The 20,935-nt window shown below is 37.6% G+C and overlaps 3 protein-coding genes across 6 annotated transcripts; 2 read left to right on the plus strand and 1 right to left on the minus strand.

The window, feature by feature from the left end:
* The first annotated feature begins 1,699 nt into the window (after nt 1–1,699).
* Nucleotides 1,700–10,254, plus strand: LOC117787448 (ecdysone 20-monooxygenase). Of its 3 annotated transcripts, none has more exons than XM_034625978.1 (7): nt 1,700–1,811; nt 7,351–7,633; nt 7,711–8,305; nt 8,364–8,541; nt 8,638–8,877; nt 8,945–9,160; nt 9,218–10,254. In XM_034625978.1, exons 2-7 carry the CDS (start codon nt 7,357–7,359, stop codon nt 9,326–9,328), a joined length of 1,617 nt encoding a protein of 538 aa, XP_034481869.1. In that variant the 5' UTR covers nt 1,700–1,811; nt 7,351–7,356; the 3' UTR covers nt 9,329–10,254. The 3 variants fall into 3 exon arrangements, with proteins under 3 accessions (XP_034481869.1, XP_034481871.1, XP_034481870.1); XM_034625979.1 differs by lacking the exon at nt 1,700–1,811 and adding an exon at nt 7,169–7,283; XM_034625980.1 differs by lacking the exons at nt 8,638–8,877; nt 8,945–9,160; nt 9,218–10,254 and having other exon boundaries at nt 7,711–8,309; nt 8,364–8,452.
* Nucleotides 10,255–11,038: 784 nt separating this feature from the next.
* LOC117786574 lies at nt 11,039–16,177 on the plus strand. Of its 2 annotated transcripts, XM_034624902.1 has the most exons (5): nt 11,039–11,257; nt 14,809–14,892; nt 14,983–15,089; nt 15,378–15,538; nt 15,597–16,177. In XM_034624902.1, exons 2-5 carry the CDS (start codon nt 14,871–14,873, stop codon nt 15,832–15,834), a joined length of 528 nt encoding a protein of 175 aa, XP_034480793.1. In that variant the 5' UTR covers nt 11,039–11,257; nt 14,809–14,870; the 3' UTR covers nt 15,835–16,177. The 2 variants fall into 2 exon arrangements, with proteins under 2 accessions (XP_034480793.1, XP_034480795.1); XM_034624904.1 differs by lacking the exon at nt 14,809–14,892 and having other exon boundaries at nt 15,597–16,158.
* Nucleotides 16,178–16,204: 27 nt separating this feature from the next.
* On the minus strand, nt 16,205–20,250 carry LOC117786573 (ATP-dependent DNA helicase Q5). Its single transcript, XM_034624901.1, has 5 exons — nt 20,026–20,250; nt 18,674–19,972; nt 18,168–18,610; nt 16,708–18,043; nt 16,205–16,646 (listed from the first exon to the last, which is right to left on the minus strand). Exons 1-5 carry the CDS (start codon nt 20,126–20,128, stop codon nt 16,540–16,542), a joined length of 3,288 nt encoding a protein of 1,095 aa, XP_034480792.1. The 5' UTR covers nt 20,129–20,250; the 3' UTR covers nt 16,205–16,539.
* Nucleotides 20,251–20,935: the final 685 nt, after the last annotated feature.

Consider the following 20,935-nt stretch of genomic DNA (forward strand, 5'->3'; position numbering starts at 1 on the left):
AGCCGCCGTCAAGCAGCAACATTGTTGCAGCAGGTCGGTCAGACACAACACAGCTGATTCAATGTGCCTAGACGAACCAGTTATGCAGTATTCATAGTCATAGTCATAGTCATAGTTGTAGTTGCAGTTGTAGTTGTAGTTGCAGTGGTAGTAGTTTAACCTACCTCACGCCAAGCTGCAATCTGGGAGAGAGGCCCCTCAGTCAGCTCACGCGGCCACGCATTGAGGTAGTTGTTGCTGGCGATTGTTGCTGTTGTCGCTGTCATCATGTTGCATAAATGCGCGCTCGATGTAAACATTTCAATAAGCCACCAACAACAATAGCAACAAATCGCCTTGGGACCCATTGTTTCTTGGCAAACTTTCATTGAGATTTTATATGCAAAAAAAAATGAGGATGAAGAGGAATAGGAAGGAGAAGGAGAGACAACAACACAAACACACTGAGCAATTGAACAGCAGGCAGACGGCGGCGCACTTGTTGTTGCTGTCCTCTTATCAGCGGGAGAGCAAGCACTGAGAGCCAGAGCGCAAACGAGAGCAAGAGCGTAAGCGCGTGTGTGTGAGAGGGAGAGAGTGTGTGAAACAGGCTGTCGTGTGCATGTGAGAGCGTAGATCGGACTCGGGCTCGGGCTCGGACACACGACGATGCTATCATATCATCATATGCGGCATCGCCTGCCGGGAGACCAGACCCCACACACACAGAGACACATTTACATGTATAGAACCTTAGTTTACTCACACAAAACGGATTCGAACAGCTGGTCGGTCGGTCGGTAGATCGATGGATCGATCGTTTGGTTCGTTGATTGCACGATCGACACGATCGATTCGATTCGTAGCCACTTGTTGCATCTGTTATGGTTGTTGTTGTTGTTGTTGCTATTGTGCTTGCTTATTAAATCAGTTGAAGAGTTGCTCGCGTTCGTTTTGCCGACGCGCTCAAACGATCGTTCATCGTCGATGTCTTCGTCTTCGCCTTCGTCTTCGTCAACGGCATCGTGGATTGTGGGCTCAACATTTTATTCCCATTCATATTCAGTCAGTCTTTGACTAAGCGTCGCAGTTGTCATCGCAGCGGACACTGTGGTAGTTACTGCTACTGATATTCTGTCGCCAGTTGTGTTAGTTCCTTCGGTCTTGGTTTAGATTTGAACAAAACGCTAGAAGCTACACACACACACACACACACACAAGCACGCATAATAATTCTATTGAACGGATACGGATGCGGTTTTGATTACACCCAACAATAAGTATATGCAGGCAGTCGGCAATTACGAATCTCCTTCACAACACGACGAGTGCAAAAGTGCAATGTCTGGATGCGATTATAAATGTTTAGCATAGTATTCTATTGTTTTCGGTACCATGACGAGTAGCAACGACAATAACAACAACAACAGCAACAACAACAGCAGCAGCAGTAACATCAACAAGAAGAGCAGCTGATTCTGATTAGATCCGCAGAAGATGCGTCAATAAATAAAGCTTTAACAACAAATATAATCAATGTGCAATATAGCTAAAATATTTATAAAATATTCTAGAAAAAAGAAATGATCAATTAGTAATAATAATAATATTAATTAATTTCAATATCAATTTAAATGCCGGTTAGTGATAATAGTTTTTATATCCGTATAAATACAGTGCAATGTTCTCTATAAATATTTAAAATAAGTGTATAGCTTAACTTAGTGAATTAATAATGCCTGAATTGAAAGCTGAAAGTCCATAGACTTTAAATCAATAAAAGCAACAAATATCAGAAAGGATTTCTCAAAAGCAATTATACAACAAATAAGGTGAGTTCAAGCAATTCTGGAAGAATTCAAAGCTTTTCAAAGTAAAATGAGTTAAACTGATGGCAATAACAAATTATTTTAAAGAATTGGTAAAGATTTGCACGAAAGTCATGACTAAAATATGTAAATAAAGAATTGTTCAAATGTGTCAAGGTCAAATCCATTAAATCAAAGAATTGTTAACTGATTTAGAAGATTTAAAAAACATACCAATATCGATCAATAGGATATATGAAGTTAACAAAACATACCTTGTTACTTATCCACATTTATATGGTTTAATTTCAATGCTAAATTTTATTGTTTTAATTTTCATTTCAAGATCTTTAAAGATTTGCGCTTGAGCACCCCCACAGATTTGTTTCGAGTTGAGGCAGTTAATCACTAAATGCAGTACAATTATAATTAAATGTACGCAACTTTAAAATGAAATCAGCAAATAATTGTATATAAAATATACACTTTATATACATAAATGTATTTATTTATTGTACTTTGGCAAACACACGCATTAAATTGCAATTAGCTTCTTAGCTCTTCTCACGGCTACTGCTCTTGTTTATTGACTGTGTGTGTGTAAGCTCATTTTTATTTATTTATTAATTTTTTTCTCATTATTATTTATCAGGCAGTAGCACGCGGGTCTCAAGAGTTTTCAACTCTTGCAATGTGAGAAATACATAATATTGTAAATAACAAGGTTTTAGATAAAAGTGCTATACTAGCAAATACCCTTTTAGCTTAATTTTCCATGTCCTTTTCTAGGAGTAACAAACTTTTCCATAACTTAAGCATGCTTATTTTTATAACTCTGTTGTTTTTTTTTTTTTTTTAAATATGAGGTATTTAAATTCGCCTGCTTTTTATTAATATTTTTTTTATATTCGCCTCAAGTTCATTATCATCATTAAAAAAATAAAACGTCCATCAGCTGTGAACACAATCTCTCACACATTCAACACACACACACACACACACACACACACTTGCACATTGCGTAATTGACACCCGCCTTTTGTTGTTGTGATTCTGATTTGTAATAAACACAAATAAATGAGTGTAAATTTTTTACATTTTCAAAGTGAATGCCAGTCGTTGTATTGCTTTATTTTTTACATTTTTAACTTTGTTCAATTTTGTTTTATTTATTTATAAATTTTTTTTGGTTTTTAGACCGTACATTGACCGCCCGTTTTTTTTGGAGGCGATGATACATTTTCGTTTATGGCACGATTACCGTGGACTGAACTGGGTTTTGAGAATGAAATATGAGGTGCATACACTCCCATTTATTCATCGTGTTTATTTATAAATGACATGATCGTTTTCAATTATCAATTTCATTTTAACTTGTATTTAAATTATTCTAAATTTCTGTTGAATTTTAGTAGCTTTGTTAGCCTTAATAAATATTATTTAGCTTACTAAGCTTAACGTGAAAGAACCATTTTACTCTGAAGTAAAGATTTACTTTAAGCTCGAACTTTAATGGAACTGTCTGTGCAAAAATTATTTGTAATATGTTGGACTTGATTCTTTCAGTTACTTAATATAAATAATTGTTATACTATATCTAGGGATCTATGATTTAATTCAAATCATAGCATTCGTCTACATCTTTATAGATGTCGACCATCTTTAAGGACTATTTTCTGTATCATTTGATGAATACATAATATCAATAGACATTTTTCATTCTTTTCTCTTCTACTTTCATTTATAGAACTGTGAACTATTACCATAATTTTTGGCTTTGTTATTTGTTTTTGAAAAGAATTTAAAAATGAATAGATATTGCAAGCTCATTATTATTCAATGAATGTATTATGATCTCAAGCTGATAATCTTTCTAAGCAGTCAAAAGTTCTTTCACTTTTCTTCTCTATTGCCTTTCTAACGTCTTTTCAGTGAGTTTTATGCCGGCTATTGAATAACTTAGACAACTTAGCCAAAAAAAAAAAAATAGATAAAAAAAATAAATAAAAAAAAGACAACAACTAACGAAGAGCTTGTTTGGTCATGCTCAGAGCCGGCTTTGAGGCTTTGGCTCTTCTGCAAAAATCTAATGCGAAATTTCTCTATTTCAATTCGAAAGCAGTGAGTAGGAGTTATGGAGAGGGGGAAACGAGGGTGGTAGTTGATAGGTGGTTGCTGGCTGACTCTACAGTCAGTCTCACGCGCGTCGTTGGCCGTACATTGAACTTGGCCAAACGTTGGATGGAGCTTAAGTAATGGGCTGAGATCACTCTACCTCTCTCTATCTTTCTCTCTTTATTTCTCCATCTTTCTCTCAATCCATCTATCTGTACATGGAACAGCTGACAAATGCTATGAGCAAAGTAAATATTGTTAGTCCGCTGCCTGTTGGCTGTTGGCTCTTAGCTCTTAGCCGTTGGCTGTTGGCTGTTGGCCGTTTGTCGCTTGAAGCTTGGCCGTGACCATGAAGCCATCGGTTCGGTTGGGTTCCGTTGCGTGTGCAATGTTATATGGTCGGTAGTGACATAATCTGCTGATGTTGAGCGTTCTACACATTGAGCTGAGGTTTCTTCTTCTGTAACTGCGCAGCGGATCGCGTGGCTTTTATTATTTCTTTTTTTTTTTTTTTTTCAAAATTTTATTTGTTTTATTTTTATTTCTTACTTATTATGGATTTGGTTTGATTTGCATAAATGTGAAAAATGTGCCAATAAAAATAGCCGAGAATATGTTCAAAAACTTTATGTAAATTCTGATGAAAACACAAACTTGTTTATTTCGCAAAATAAACAACAACAAAAAATCGGCTAATTGGTAGAACATTTTTTTCTGTATTTATTTTAATCACTTTTTTTGTGTCACATTTTGTTGCCTGCCGTCTTTTAGCAACGTTGTATAAGTACGTCGTTGTTCGTTTAAACTTTAAAGTAAATGCTAAATAATTTTATGTAGGTGTCAACAATATTTTGGCAGTTGCAGTTGCACTTGGACTTGGACTGCCTGACGCCACAGGAATCAGTTCAATGCAAACTAATTTGCTGAATTTATTAAATTATTAAATGCATTTTTGTTGAATTTTGAGAAAGCATTCTTCAAGAGCTGTAAACTTAAACCCAATGTCACTAAAAACACTTGAAGAAAGTTGAAAAATTATCAACGAATTAATCGAAGGAATGCAACAAATGCGTTTACTGGGCGTGCGACCTGAACAGTGGGTTGAGAGCTACATTTGGTGGCTTAAATTATGTTTGCTTGAATTTGTTTGTTTAAAATTGCTTACTTCTTAAAAAAATCTACACTTAGTATAAGAAAGTCTTTTAGAATTCTTTAATATGAAAATGTAATGGAAATAATAGCTCTACTTAAAATAATTTCTTCCTTAAACCTTCTTAGATACACTCTATTCCATCTTTATATACATATAGTTTTGCCGAAATTAAAATAATGCTGTATCTAAAGTTATCAAAAATTGTTTAGTATCTTCTATTTTTAGTATAGCTTGAAATGAATGAGTGTTATTTCCAGTTTTATATTATTTTTAGAAATACTGGTATTCGTTAATAATGTTTCCTTATTCAAATTAAATTTTTTATTCAAACAGTGTTCCATTTAGTGTGCTTATATGATGATACTGATGATACTCACATAATAATCTTAAAATCAAATTCAATCAATATGTCTACGACTTTTAGGCATGTCTTGAAAATGATTAATGTTGTTAGACTCCACATAGATGATATAAACATTATTTGTCCAGGCCACACAAGTCATACACACACATATCGTATATCATTATGTGGTAGCAACCGAATTTTATTTGCAAAGAAATTAAGATAAGACAATTTTTGTAATGTTCAGAGCATGTTTTTTGGGATATCTACGTGACATTGCGCTATTCCTTAATGTCGGTTCAGATATTTTATATAGCGGGTTCCTCTCTACATTATACGATGGGCTTGTTTGCGAAAAGTAGAAACACAAGAAATTGAAATCATAGCCAGTTCAGCACTTCCTTCTTTGCTGTTAATCACTTCCTCATCTCTGGGGCGACGCGTGCGCCGTTCTAAGCGCTTCTCACTTTTCCAAGCCGTCAACTGACTGAGCATGAACATGGAGAACAAAAAAAAAACTCGCTTTTTAATAAGAATTCTTGCGAATTCTTCTCAGCTGAACACAGAGCTCTAGCAACTCTGCGGTTGCCGGCACCGTGATTAATATGCAGATACAACATTGATCAAGGGGCAAGGAGGGAAGTGGTAGATATCTTTCAGTTGGTTTGTCGTTAGAGCCGTGTTAGAAGCCTATGTTCAAGCCAAAGTTAGAAAACCGGCTCTGAAACCAGCCGCAGGCCAAAAGAAGAAAGCATCGACCAACTAGAATACGACATTAGAAAGCATATTATGTAATTTATTATTATGTAAAACGAGACGATGGGAAAGTTTTCTCTCTACTCTCAATCTTTTTTCTCTTCTCTGCTTCATTTCTCGCTTTTTGTTTTGGTTTAGAATTTCACAACTTCTAGAAATTTATTGGGCTAATGCGCAAATAAATATTTCACTTTTTTTATACCTATAAATATATGTACATATATATTTTATTATTTACTTTTGTGTATTTTGTTTATCACAACAAACTTTATGACGGTTTCGAGAAATGACGCTTCAGAAAACAGCTTTTTTTCCTATCTAGTTGCAGTACGAATTCGGCTTTTTGGCATTTATTAAATATATAAAGATATTTTTATAACAAGTGATAAGAAATAAACACAACAAATAAGATGGCTGCAATATTTTTCTGCAAATTAAATTTTAGATTCTAATAAGAATGTAATTTTTTCTTCAATATACTTTATGTGCTCTATCACGAAATTCTTTGTCATTCAGTAATTTTTCTTCATAATCTTGAACTTGAATAAGGTTTAACTTAACTGTCAGCTCTATTAGAATAATCTTTGCATTTGCTAAACAATCTAAATGACCTTAAACTTGTCTGATATTAGGCAATTACCATCGCAATTTAAAACACATTTCTCTTTATCAACCCATTTTTTATTCTCTTTCTCTTTATATATTTTTTTTTTATTTTAGCAAGTCACGATGGAGTAGGCTAAATTTTTATTTTGGGCAACCTTGAACTGTATCGTTGTTGTGCTTATCTTATCTGAATAAACACGAATTTCACATAAAACTCACCAATTTTCAAAATGCGCAACTTAAGACTTTTACTTTTGTTTTTGTCAAAAGAAAAAGAATCTACCAAAAAAAAATGGTTATCTTACTGGCAATTACAGTGCAAAATCGATGATTAGTAAATCTAGCTGGCGATTTTTTGTATCAAGTATCATTTGATAAACGCAACTGGGGGAGGTTAGATCAGAGACCGGTTTGGGTTTGGTTTTGGGGCCTGTTCATGACTCTAATTAAAGGCCTAAAATTGTTCGAGTGCTAAAAAGATTTGCATAAAAACTTTGAAAAGCTTTTAAAACGCGATAAATCAGTAAGACAAGCGACTAAAGTATATAGACTCCCCCTTCCAACTTAAACTAAACCTCTCTCCTTTATAGCGTCCAATGGTAATGGCCGTGATACTGTTGCTCGCCCTGGCACTTCTACTCGGTTGCTATTGCGCGATTCATAGGCAAAAGATCAGTGCAATATATCTGAAGCCTTTGCTGAAGAATACTCCGCTAGAGGATTACTACTATGCCACGCCAATTGAGGAGAGGAAGCGTCGCAGCATCTGGGATATTCCGGGTCCACAGAGGATACCCTTTCTGGGCACCAAATGGATATTCCTCATCTTCTTTCGGCGCTATAAAATGACAAAGCTGCATGAGGTCTACGCAGGTGAAAAACTCTCTAAATATCAAAGAGCCCATACCAATATCTTTTCTTTCTCTCTCTCTTTGATTTTCTAACTACAGATCTTAATCAACAGTATGGTGATATTGTTTTGGAGGTAATGCCCTCCAATATACCCATTGTGCATCTATATAAGCGCGAGGATCTCGAGAAGGTCCTGAAATATCCCAGCAAATATCCGTTTCGACCTCCCACAGAAATCATTGTGATGTATCGCCAATCTCGACCAGATCGTTATGCCAGCGTTGGGATTGTCAATGAACAGGGACCGATGTGGCAACGTCTTCGCTCCTCCCTCACCTCCAGCATCACCTCGCCCCGAATCCTGCAGAATTTCCTGCCCGCCCTCAATGCCGTCTGTGACGATTTCGTAGAGCTTCTTCGGGCCAGACGGGATCCTCACACTCAGGTGGTGCCAAACTTCGAAGAGCTGGCCAACCTGATGGGTCTGGAGGCCGTTTGCACCTTGATGCTCGGACGGCGGATGGGATTCCTGGCTGCCAATGCCAAGCAGCCGGAGAAGATCAGTCAACTGGCGGCGGCCGTCAAGCAATTGTTCATCTCTCAGCGGGATTCGTATTATGGCCTGGGATTGTGGAAATACTTTCCCACCAAGACGTATCGGGACTTTGCCCGCGCCGAGGACTTGATCTATGAGTAGGTATAAGAAGCTTACAGCCTACAATCCTCAGCCTTGGCTAATGCCTCTTTACAGTGTCATCTCTGAGATCATTGACAACGAGCTGGAGGAGCATCGAAAGTCGGCGGCCTGCGATGATGATGATGCTGGCGGGCTACGCAGCGTATTCCTTAACATTCTGGAGCTCAAGGACTTGGACATACGCGACAAGAAGTCTGCCATTATAGACTTTATAGCCGCGGGTATTGAGACGGTGAGTTGAGACAGATATCAATTAAAAAAGATACAGATTATAAGATTTCAAATACTTAATATTTTCTGTCTTTTCTCTTCTTTCTCCTTTCTCTAGCTAGCCAATACGCTGCTCTTTGTGCTCAGCTCCGTGACGGGAGATCCTTCGGCTATGCCTCGCATTCTCAGTGAGTTCCTTGAGTATCGCGACACAAATATCCTGCAGGATGCTCTGACCAATGCTACCTACACAAAGGCCTGCATTCAGGAATCGTACAGACTGAGGCCCACGGCCTTCTGCCTGGCGCGAATACTGGAAGAGGATATGGAACTCTCCGGTTATTCACTGAATGCGGGCGTAAGTACAAAATGAAGTCAAAGAATCCTTATGAACACTCTTCAATAGTACGCTATCCTCTTTACAGACGGTTGTACTGTGCCAGAACATGATCGCCTGTCACAAGAATAGCAACTTTCAAGAGGCCAAACAATTTTGTCCCGAACGCTGGATTGATCCAGGAACGGGCAACTTTACAGTCAACGTGGACAGTGCCAACATTGTGGTGCCTTTTGGGGTGGGACGACGCACCTGTCCTGGCAAGCGATTTGTCGAAATGGAGGTTGTGCTGCTTTTGGCCAAGGTGAGATTCTCAATTTCTATATATTATATTATCAAATTATTAATCTTCTACTCACAGCTTGTTTTGGCATTTGATGTCAGCTTCGTGGAGCCACTTCAAACGGAATTTGAGTTTCTGCTGGCGCCTAAAACGCCTTTGAGTTTGGTTCTTCGAGATCGCGAATTCTAGAACGTTTGTGTAGAATACAAAAAAGGTAAAGAAAACTAAACTGTATATACAAGAAGATGGTATAGACTTTAGAACTTATGTACTACTTCTGTAAAGACGCTCGCAAATTAATACTGCCAATTTTAATGGGTAACCTCAATTTTTGATAACTACTAATAATAAATTCACAAGCTTTATTAGTCTACCACAATGGAAATGCTACCTTTGGCATGCCGTAGATAAGACAACCTTGCAGGTTGTCCTTTTATAACTGCTTACTCTTTTTTATAATCGAGTTTCTGTATTGAAATGATAACTCCTTTTCGTGGCAGCTTTTATATAAGATTATTCCAGTAAAAAAATTGGTGGCGAATTGTCGGATATTAAAAAAAACTATTCTTCCAATCAAAAAGGCAGAAATATCCTTTTGATATTAAATAAACATGTCAAATTGAGAAAAATTCCTAAAAATTATTTCATCATATATATTTTTACTTACTAAATACTGTCTGCAAGGATATTAAAAGTAGTTTAACTTTCACACATTTGTCAGTTCAGCCGAAAAGTATGCTTTAAAAACTTTAAGTCGTTTCAGAATTGTTTGATTTCAATTTATTTAATAATTTAACTGTTAATTGTGAGCGTTTATATTGTACTTTAGTAAAGTAACATATAATGGAGAGAAGAAGAACCCAGAAATTAAATTAATTAAAAAACCAAACTGTATATATGAAACATATTTAGTATGTAGAATCCATATGATAAATAATGCATTTATTTGTTTAAATGTCAGTTTCTTTATGTTGTTGTAATTAGTTATTGTTATTCTTAAGTAGCGGCAATTAATTGTGTGCGTGTAAACGGAAAGACTGTTTTTAAGTTTTGTTGTTTAAACGATGTAAATCTAATCTATAATTTGTATAATGCAAACTAATTCTTAATTAATTGTACAGCTAACAACTATTTTATTTATTCAAGTTTTTTATTTCTTAGTTTATTATCGATATCTGTGTATATTTTTTGTTAAATGAAAAAATCGAGCGTTAAAAACCATAACAAAAAAGAAAAAAATGAAAATAAAGCTATGCTTTTGAACTGTATATTATTGTTGTATTATTATAATTATCACTGTCGGCAAAAAAATTATTTTATAAAAATAAACTAATTAATTTTTCAACGACACAGTTCTGAGATAAAAACTCTTCCCATTTCCTCTCAGATAATTCACAAAATATCTATTTCGGCTTCTTTGGGATATTGTTGCTCTAACATTTAGAGAATTTCCCATTTAGTTTTGTCTGCAACCGCAACGTAACTGTACAGTGTCGTCACACTATATGGTTTCTGTCTTGGCTTAACCTGTTTAGCTATATGGTCTCTGTCTTAGCTTAACCTGTTTTGGCTACACTGGTGTCCAAAAAGCCTTCCATTAATTGAAAACAAAGTTAAATATAAATATTAATTTTTCACGCTACATTTATGGTTTTTTGCAATTTATAAACGTGTTAATTAATTATTGACAGTTCGTGTTGAATATTTCAATTATTTATTTAGCAGTTATTAGTTGTGCAAACAGCTTAAAAAACACTTGGCTCCATTTGGGTTTTTAAACATGTTTCAAGCGCTCTCTCTGTCAATCTCTCACTTGCTCTCTCTCTCTCAGTTCCTCTCTCAGTTGTGGGCTTTAGTCTGGGGCTGGTTGGCGGGCTTAGGCCTCAACGGTTTGAGTTTTGAGTACGTTACAACAGTTGACGTTGGCGTCTCGTCGGTTTCAGTTTCAAAGTTTTCCGATTAAAAAATCATAAAATACAAAACGTTATTTGCGCGCTTGAAAATCTGACTGTATCTGTATCTGTGTCTCGCTGCATCTGTATCTGTATTTGTGTTTGTGTGTGTGAAGAATACTAAAAGCTAACACAAATTGGCTGCACTTTTCTGCACCTCTAATAAGTACGTGTATTAGCCAAGTACGCAAATGCAAACGATGTTGTAATAAACACTAAACTAAAACCTGTTTTAAACCAATCAGCAAAAGCAATAAAAACAACAATAATATTTTTAAATTTTTAAATATAGTAACTAATCTGTAGCATTGCTCAAATGCATCTTATACAATAAGTTTTTCGACTTCAGAGTAAGAGTCATCGACAGATCTCTGTCTGCTCTCTAAGATCATTTCTCTCTCAGGGCATCTGTAGCCCCACCCGAAAAATAATTGTTATTGTAGTACAGCAAATAACAATAGTAACGACAACAGCAACAACAAGAGCGTAACATATTGTTGCTAATTATGCACAATTTACACTGACTAACATTTTGTTTATTTGATTTTATGATTCACAAGCAATTTCACTCGCAAAACAAGTGGGAAACCAATTTGGGCGTGTTAAAAAAATACACAAATAAAGCTAAGAAATACCAAAATAGTTTCAAGAAAATTATTAAAATTGCAGATTAATACAAGAAACAATTTAAAAACTTGATGATTATTTGACTTGTTGGAAACAGTAATTTTAAACGGCAGTTGAAGCTGTTAATTGTATTGTGATACTTATCCTACGTATGTTTTGGTGTGATAAATACAAAAATATTTAAATGCCACAGCTAATCACAAAAAATTGTATAAAATTTGAATATAGTTAAAGTTGTTTAAATGTTAGAAATGACATTTTAAACCAGATCTCTACAAACTAGAATGCTTGCAGTTTTAAGGTTGGAAAACCATTTAAATAACATAACAAATTATTTGTTTCTTTGTGGAAAATGATTTTTTTTAAGAGGAGTTAGAGTTTATTTTTGTTTATTTATCAAACTACAAATGTTGTTTATAATACTTGACACTTGAAGCACATGTTTTACATTACTAGAAGACTTAAGTTAACTACCTTACTGACACTGACCTTCAACTCTGGGTTTGTTATTGAATTGGCCAACCCGCCCGTGTTGATGGAAAGCGGGCTGCCTAGGTAACAACCCCACTTGTTATATCAAATTGCATGACCGGACCGAAAGCCAGGTGTGGGTGAGTCAGGCTAGCTGGCCAATCTGTGAGGTTTGAGTCCAAATGAGGTCAACAAACAACAAACCACAAACTAACGCTCGGCTCTAGAAAATCGCCAAGTTTTACTCAGTTTGACACCGCAGTTTTGCCCTTAATCGGGCGAAAGCAAAGTACAGTAGGCGCCCCTTAACAGAAAGTGTGTCTACCCAAAGCCAGTTTACCAGTTGTGCATACATATGAATGCAATCGAGAATGGGAGAGGGGGCGTGTGAGGGCGGGCGGGGAAAACACAACAAATATTGCGTTGTAGAAACGAGTTTTGTTTTGATTTTCAATGAGTTGAGATGCCAGAGATGATGTGTTTCTTTAGCTAGCTGCAGTTGTAGACACAGGAAATGTGGAAATTAGTTGAAATTAAAATAAGCTAATTAAGCGAGATAGAATGCACATGTGTCTGAAGTAGCCACAACAAATTGAATTAACTCTTGTCTTGGCTTGTAAGAATGGCAGAGCAAAACAAAACGTGAAGAACAACATCAACATCAACATACATAACTGGCAAGTCGATGACCCATTCCGACCAGTTAGTAACCAGACCAGTTATAGGGCTGCCCCTTTTGAGAAACTCCTGCCCCGAAAGACTGAAAGCGAAACGAGGTTAAAGCACACTGACGGTTAAAATATTGTGCAGACTATTTAAAAGCCAAACAGAGAGAGCGCAAGTTTTGTGGCTGCGCGAGCGCAAAACAGGTGTGGCTGCCATGCTGGCTCTCCCTCTCTCACTCTCTCATTTGCTCTGACTCTCTCTCAAGTCGGGTTTCTCACAGTTCTCAAAACCCGTTCATCTGGCCAAGCTGTTTGTTTACATTTTTTTGTAGTTGTTTTGTTTCTTTTTTTTCGGGCATATTTATTTATTTTTTTGGCTTTCTTCTAAATTGTTTTGTTTTGGCTCAAGAAAAAAGACGTGAAATATTTGTTAGCAACAACATGAATACTGTTGTCGTGCACAGTTTGAATATCTGAGTGCTACTATTTCGAGTACAATGAGTGCTTTGAGTAAATGACTTAACCACAATTTTCTAGATTTGATCGAATAGTCGTTAAGTCGGAATGCGAGTAGTCGAGATATTTGGGAGTTTATGAGCTTTTACTTCTAATGTGACATATTTCTAAAACAAAATACTTTTTTTTAATTATACTTCTCTATAAACAAAAATAATTGTATCTCTTTTAACTAAATTTTGAACTATTTTGTATAAAATGTTGATTTTCTTCAGTAAGTTTAAGTGAACTTAGCTTTAATTTGTATACTGAAAAGAATGTGCAACTTTTCTATGTAATAGTTCATTTTTTATTCAGATCTCTTTATATAATTTTAAATGTCCACTTAAATTTGATCATAGATATGTTTTAAGGTTTAACATTAATTTCAATGTAATTCATAAAACTACTTACTTTTATTTTAATTATTGTTTTGATTTCAAAAATGTTCCAATATTTATAAGATAGGGTAGGAAAGAGTTTCCCAAATGTTTTATGAACTCATTACTTTTCATTTTTCTATTCGACAATTTCAACAAACACGCAACAGCTAAGCCCTCTGCAGATTTTCAGACCCTAGACACTAAAATGTGTATTATGTAGTACCTTAAACTAAAGCGAACAGCAGAAAGGCGTCACATGCTATCTCACACTTTCCCTCCTGCTTCCTCTTTTTCCCACTCTGTCAAATACTAAGGGAAAGTTTTTCGTTGGGGATTTGAGTTCTGCCGCTTGCAGTCTGCATTTTACTTGCCTGAGAGAAGTCTGTGAAGAAGGGGGTTACGAGGGTCAACTATATATGAAAGTCCCCCACCCCCGCTTCACAGCTTTTATGGTATTTTGTATTATTCGCTTTGTGGCTGCTTCGTTGTTGTAATGCAATTAGCCTTAATCAATGAGTGACGACTCCTATGGGGCATGAATGAATGAATGAGTGAGTTTTCGAATAAGTGAACCATGGAGTGCAAAGTACCGAGTATTATGAATACAACATAGGAATAACAACAATGGAAGTGTTGGGTCTAGCCTAAGTGTGATTATTGGTTGGTTTGAATGACCTATAATTACCTTCAAGTTATATGGAATACCGTTAGAAATAAATGAGTTATCGAACCGATGATAAAACTGCGTTTCGACAGCTGTTGACGGATTTGAACAACTCATTTCTCGGCTCATTTGTATGCAGCTGGGGGAAGTTTAGCACCCACACCCATTTTGTGATATCATCGAACCCTTAGATTCGAGCATTTGTCCCGACAATCAATTAGATGCCCATTTGAAAGCTATGTGGGAGGCCAGCGACAACAATTGACACAAATTCCCAGCACATTGCGTGGCATTCAACACGCTCCACTGAGCACAAATGAGTTTAACAAATAACCCAGCGAGACAAATATGGCAAATAAACCCCAGACAGATATTTCTGAAGAACAAATTCTCGCAAATGTTTCATTGACAGGCTGCCCAAAACAAGAGACTACTTTATAAAAAAAAAAAACAAAAGAAAAACGAATAAACAATATGAGCTACTTGCGTTCAATAGGTACTTGCGATTACTCTATATAGAAAATAAAGCATTTGGCTGATTAATTAACTCGTAAGTTGATTGAATAATTCATCATATTCCTCACAGAAATCTCACGCGTCGATATGTCTCCGGCGGATGACAATTCTTTTGCCACGACAAATGGCAACAAGAAGGCAACCTACACCCTGATCTGCATCAAAATTGTCGAGTTGGTGAGTTAAATGACAATTTATTATGTTAGAAACTAGTTAAACAAACTCATTAGAAGTAACTAAACTATGGCTTAAGCTTAAGTTATCTATAGCTTAGATTAGTGATTATTCAAAAAGTTTCCAGATTTCTCTTTGGAGTGTCAATTTCATCATTATTTGACGTATATTTTGATTCTGCATCAATAATCAATCAAAATTCAATTTTTTAATGGAATGTTTATATTATCTAACTATTATATTGTTATTATGAATTCTAACTTCTACTTTAAATATTGACCTTCTTTACAGTGCCTGCTAATATGCTGTCTGGGTCTAATCGATGAGCCAGCTACCAATTCGCATCTACGTGTCTTCATCACGCCTCGAGTGATGGCTTTGTGCTATGTGACCTTCGGAGCATTGGCCATTTACACGGCGATCTATCTGATCATGGCGCTCTTTGGAGATATGTAAGTACCATGAAATCCAAAAATCTGAGTCCAAATATGATAATCTGTTATAACTTAGGACACCTTGGCGCACTGCGACACTGTGGGCTTTGGTGGGATTCGTGCTTTATATTGCGGTGACAGCATTGTTGTTCCGGGACTGGAGCACAACTAAGGATCGTAACTACTGGCACCCGAATATGCATCGTCTGGATTTGGTAATGGCAACTGCTTCCATTTCGCTGGTTACCGCTTTGGTCTATTTATTGGATGTGCTACTCACCATTCGCTTTGGAGTGCATGGAGATCTGGAATGACATGGGCGAGGGCTGTTCCACGCGTTTGCCTAGTGTGACTGTAATATTTACAGAGCATAGTCTTAAGATATCTTCCCTGTTCCCCTGCTAATTGTAACAACTTGTTCAGAAGCACATGAAATCTGTATCATAAAACATCATAATTGCCATCATTGAAATGAAAATGTACAAAACACAATTGTAGGAAATTTTTAAAAGACAAAGAAAATGTAGAAGAGTCGCTTACAATCCCGATTTTCTTTAAGAAATTACAAATCACGATAATATTTTTTTCTAATTCACCTAACATAAGTTTTACACCGAATATTTTTGTAACGAAAGAAATAAATTTTCACTAAAATAACTATGAAAGTTAATTACATCATACATATATTTTCCGCATTTAAAAACTTTATTGATTAGCCAATTTTCAATATAATATCTCTTCGTTGTTTAGTCACTTCATATATAATATAAAGCAGGTACAATTAATAGGGTTTCATTTATTTCTATTCCTCTAAAATCAGAAATCAATAACTGTAGGAAACAGTCCAAAGCAGACGATGTAATTTCTCAATCTCAATCTCATAACGATTGATCCATCAATAATTTGAAAAAAAAAATACATACAAATAACTCACAAACTCAAACGATATTTACACAAGCTGACCGTAAAAAAATTAGATCATATAAATTTATAACAATATTGTCCAACTCCATTCTCACTCATTTGATGGCGTTTGTAAAATATTTCTCAATGTCCTGATCATTCTCAATCATTTTCAGGCTGTGAAACGTTTCCTTGATGTAACATTTGCAGACATCGCCGTTTCCTGCGGATAGAAATGTAAATTCATGAGGCTATTGAATCAATTGTCTCATTTATTTAATTACCTAGGCTGCCGTCGCAGATACGTTGTGTGATGAGCTTGGCCAGTGCCTTGAACAGCTCCTTGGTGGCAATTTTGCGTTTATAATAGGGATTAAGCCACTGCACCACAGATTTGCTCACATCGTTCTTATGCTGATTAGCATTCGTTTTGTCCTTGCTGTGCTGAGAAGACTTCTCTTTACTGTGATCCGAAGAAGATTTTTCTTTACTGTGCTCCGAAGAAGATTTTTCTTTGCTGTGCTCCGAAGAAGACTTCTCTCTGTGCTCCGAAGAAGACTTTTCCTTGCTGAGCCTTAATGAAGACTTTTCTTTGGAGGAATCTCGCAAATGCTTCTCCTTGCTGCGCTCTGATGAATATTTTTCCTTAACATGTTCCGACAAAGACTTCTCTTTGTCCTTGCTCTCCGATGCAGTCTTCTCTTTGCTGCGCTCAACTGGAGACTTTTCTGTTGCAAATTTTATTTTAGTCTGCTCCTCCCTTGACTTCTTTTGCTCCAGCATTTGACGTGCTGTCATAAATCCACCGGACATTGTTGCCAGCTCCTGTTTTCTCTTATCTCCATGCTTCTTTTCATCCTCCCGCTCTGCACCATTTAATTTCTTTTCTTTTTGCTCCAAAATTTGACGTGCAGTTGTGAATCCTATTGTATCCATGCTTGTTTCAGTTTTTATTTCCTCATCCTCCTGCTCTTCTTCAGATCTTGGTATCGCAAAGTTGAATTTACTGGCTGAGGGCTTCGTTGACTTCTTTTGCGTCTCCTGCTCCAAGTGGGAGACGCGTAACTTGCGATGTGTATCATAGCTGCCATCGTCATTGGACATAAGTCTATATTTTCTATCTCCAAAATCCAGCTCAAGCTGTGCTTCCTTCTGTAGCCTTTCCTCTTCAGTAAGCTCTGAATCCTCATCCTCTTTCAGCTCATCCACGGGTACTTCGTCAGTGATATCACTTGACTCTTCTTTGATTGTCATTGGCTCATCCTCAGTTGCCTCTGTAGGTTCTGTTTTAACCTCAAACAGCTGTTCTTTCGGCTCACCTACATCCTTTTCCTTCTCCTCATCTTCCGTATTTACTTCCTGTTTGACCTTTGTAAAGAAACTGGCTATGGAGGTTTGTTTGCTCTGCTCCTGTTTGAATCCTTTGCGTTCCCGCAATGCCTTTGGTGGTTCTTTTAATGACTGCGGCTTCTGCTCCTCCAACTCCTTCAGCTTACGCTCAAAATACGCAACACTTCCGCCCGTCCAAACGCCCTTGGCGCTCGTCTCTGGTCGTGGCACATAGTCGGCTAGGAGCGGCATTAGCGCCACCTTGGTAGTTTGTTGCTTGATGATGGCCAGCTTTGGAAACAATTTATACATTTAAATAGAATTCATTTTGATTAAAAAATAATTAAATTTGTTTAGCTGATTATTGAATATTCACTATAAAGAATCCTTAGAAAGGTATCCCCTGGATACGCACCTGTTTGGCCATCGCATGGCGGTACATGTTGACCACACGCTGCTTCTGAAACACCTCGTACTCCAGATCCACACCCACGGCCTCATAGTCGTTGTGTCTTAGAGCACTACGTGGTTGCTGCTCCTCATCCTTTTCACACGCTTGAGCATTCGCCTTGAGCGCATCTATTATAGCATCCAGATATTTCTCGCGTTGGGTCAGATGCAGTCCGGCTATTTTGGTCTCCGTGGACTGAGCCTGGCGCACACGTGAAATTTGTGTGTGTGTCTCCTGCTCCAGCTGCCGAGCGGATTTTAATTGTTTGCGCAGCTTAAATTGTTCCCGTATAAAGTCCTCCGTTTCCTTTTTAGCACGCTTGGACTGCGCTGCATGACTCTCGCCAGAGTCATCCGAATCACCATCGCCATAATCTTGGGCAGCTCGTTTGCTGCCCGCACGTCCTCCTGAAAGGCAAGAGAAGGGGATTTATTCAGCTTATGTGATAGATAACTGACTGGGAAACTAACCCTCATAGAGATCGGCGCAATCCTGCAGCGAAATATTCGACTTGAAGGTGGCATCCATGCACAGACGTTGAAATGTCTCCAACGCTTTCTCAGCCTGCTTGGGACGCTTGCAGACATCGCATTGGTCAGTGCAGGCGGGCGCAGGATCGCCAAAATAATCAGCAAAGAGTTTGTGGCGACAGCGTGTCAATTCACAAAAATCCACAATGCGCTCGAACTGACGCTGGGCACGCTCCGTGAGCATCTCACGGTCGGCACGACCACGGGCACGTTGAGCATCATTTTGGAGCAGGAAGCGTATGGAACGCACATCCTCACGACCATAATAGAGACGGCAATACGACTGGAGGCCATCGCGTCCAGCGCGTCCTGATTCCTGATAGTAAGCGGCCACATTTTGGGGCACAACCCAGTGAATGACAAAGCGCACACTCGGCTTGTCCACGCCCATGCCGAAACTGTTGGTGGCACAGATGATGGGCTTATCCCCGCGCATCCATGCCTCCTGCACTTCAGTGCGCTCCGAGGTCTTCAGGCCGGCGTGATAGGCAACTGCAGCAATGCCCTGCTTGGACACGCCCACCGCCACACTCTCCACTTGCTCTCGAGTGCGACAGTAGATGATGCCACAGCCGCGTTGTGACTTTGGCAAAGATTTGAACTGCGCCTCATTGCCTAGGCAGTGCTGGGCAAACTCGGCCAAATGATGAAAGTCATCCTCAATGGAGTTCTTGTAGACGATGTCGTAGTAGAGATTCGATCGAAAACTGGGCGTGCAGAACTGTGCCACGGTCTGGCGAAGACGCAGCTGCTTATAGATATCCTCACGCACCTCCTTGGAGGCTGTGGCCGTCAGTGCCAGCCAAACCACGTCCGGATACTTGGACCGCAGTTCGCCCAGTTTCAGATAGTCTGGCCGAAAGTCGTGACCCCATTGGGAGACACAATGCGCCTCATCCACGGCAAAGTAGGCCAACTTCTTGTGCTTGTAGAGCGAGTGGAGCAGCTCCTGAAAGAACTTTGTGGCCGCCTGCTCTGGAGTGATGTACAGGAATTTGATGTTTGTCTTGATGGCTCGCAGATCCATAATGACACGTTCACGCTCCTTGCTGCTCATCTTGGAGTTCAGCGAGTCCGCCTGCACCTTGAGCTTGGCCAGATGATCGATCTGATCTTTAATCAGCGCCAAAAGTGGCGAGAAGACAATTGTCAACTGATTCTCGCACATTAGTCCCGGCAGCTGAAAGCAGAGCGATTTGCCGGATCCGGTCGGCATTGAGACATACACATCCTGTTTTTCTGTAAGTTACACATTGTGAAATAAATAAACAGATTCATATTGTTTTGCTCACTTTTTACGGCACATTTTATAGCTTGCTCCTGCAGCTCTGATTTGAAGCTCTTGTGGCCAAAGTGCTTTTCCAGTGCATCGATTATGGCACTCTTATCCGTCATTATCCTTTCGACAGTTGACACCAAGGAAACTTAACAATAACACATAATATAAACTAATAGCAAAAATGTTGCGTATTTTTTCGTGGAGATGCCGCCAAAATCAGCTGCGATAGCGATGGGAATTTCCCAACACTAATTTTATTGTCATTTTGAAATATCGATCGACTCTTTTGGTGTAGTAGTAAAGTCGATTTCACTATCGGTGAGTGGGATAGCAGTCGATATTTTTTATAACAAAACAAGGGCTTCCCCCTGAAGGCTGACGAACTTACAACTTTCAAAAAAAATTATAGCCTTAATTTAATTTTTTTTCGATTAAAAATGTTAATTACATATCAAATTAATTGCTAAATTAATCTTAAGCAAATAAAAAACATTAAGTTGCGCGCCGGTGCTTCTTCTTTAACCCACTGATGTGGTTAATATTTTTCCTTGAAACGTGTGGCAGCCTTGGGACCATAAAATGGGGTGGCATCCTTAGGAAAAGGCTCCATTTCAATTTTTTGATCAAATTGCAAATCGGATAAATTTGGTATTGTTTACAATTTTATTGAAACTTGAATTTTGAAATTTTTGCCAAATTCTTGTTAGAATTTTGTCAAAATCTCGAATTGAATTCACATTAATAATAAAATTCTTCCCCCATTGGTGACAAACTACCCACATTAATAAAATTCAATTTTGTTTTTATTTAGTTTGGAATAAAATTGTTTCATTATATTATTATTTTATTTCAAAATTAGTTTAAAATAACCGAAAATAATTTAAATTGCGCTCTGCTACCATTTTTTGATCTTCTGTTAACAC

Source organism: Drosophila innubila (assembly GCF_004354385.1).
Source record: "Drosophila innubila isolate TH190305 chromosome 3L unlocalized genomic scaffold, UK_Dinn_1.0 0_D_3L, whole genome shotgun sequence".
In the NCBI taxonomy this organism is placed as follows: domain Eukaryota; kingdom Metazoa; phylum Arthropoda; class Insecta; order Diptera; family Drosophilidae; genus Drosophila; species Drosophila innubila.

Coding starts and splice junctions, on each gene's coding strand:
- LOC117787448 (XM_034625978.1), top strand. CDS start 7,357: ATGGTAATGGCCGTGATACTGTTGCTCGCCCTGGCACTTCTACTCGGT. Junction 8,542..8,637: donor TAGCCGCGGGTATTGAGACG/GTGAGTTGAGAC, acceptor TCCTTTCTCTAG/CTAGCCAATACGCTGCTCTT. Junction 8,878..8,944: donor GTTATTCACTGAATGCGGGC/GTAAGTACAAAA, acceptor TCCTCTTTACAG/ACGGTTGTACTGTGCCAGAA.
- LOC117786574 (XM_034624902.1), top strand. CDS start 14,871: ATGAGCTACTTGCGTTCAATAG. Junction 15,090..15,377: donor GCATCAAAATTGTCGAGTTG/GTGAGTTAAATG, acceptor CCTTCTTTACAG/TGCCTGCTAATATGCTGTCT. Junction 15,539..15,596: donor ATGGCGCTCTTTGGAGATAT/GTAAGTACCATG, acceptor GTTATAACTTAG/GACACCTTGGCGCACTGCGA.
- LOC117786573 (XM_034624901.1), bottom strand. CDS start 20,128: ATGACGGATAAGAGTGCCATAATCGATGCACTGGAAAAGCACTTTGGC. Junction 19,973..20,025: donor TATAAAATGTGCCGTAAAAA/GTGAGCAAAACA, acceptor TGTAACTTACAG/AAAAACAGGATGTGTATGTC. Junction 18,044..18,167: donor GCCATGCGATGGCCAAACAG/GTGCGTATCCAG, acceptor TTGTTTCCAAAG/CTGGCCATCATCAAGCAACA.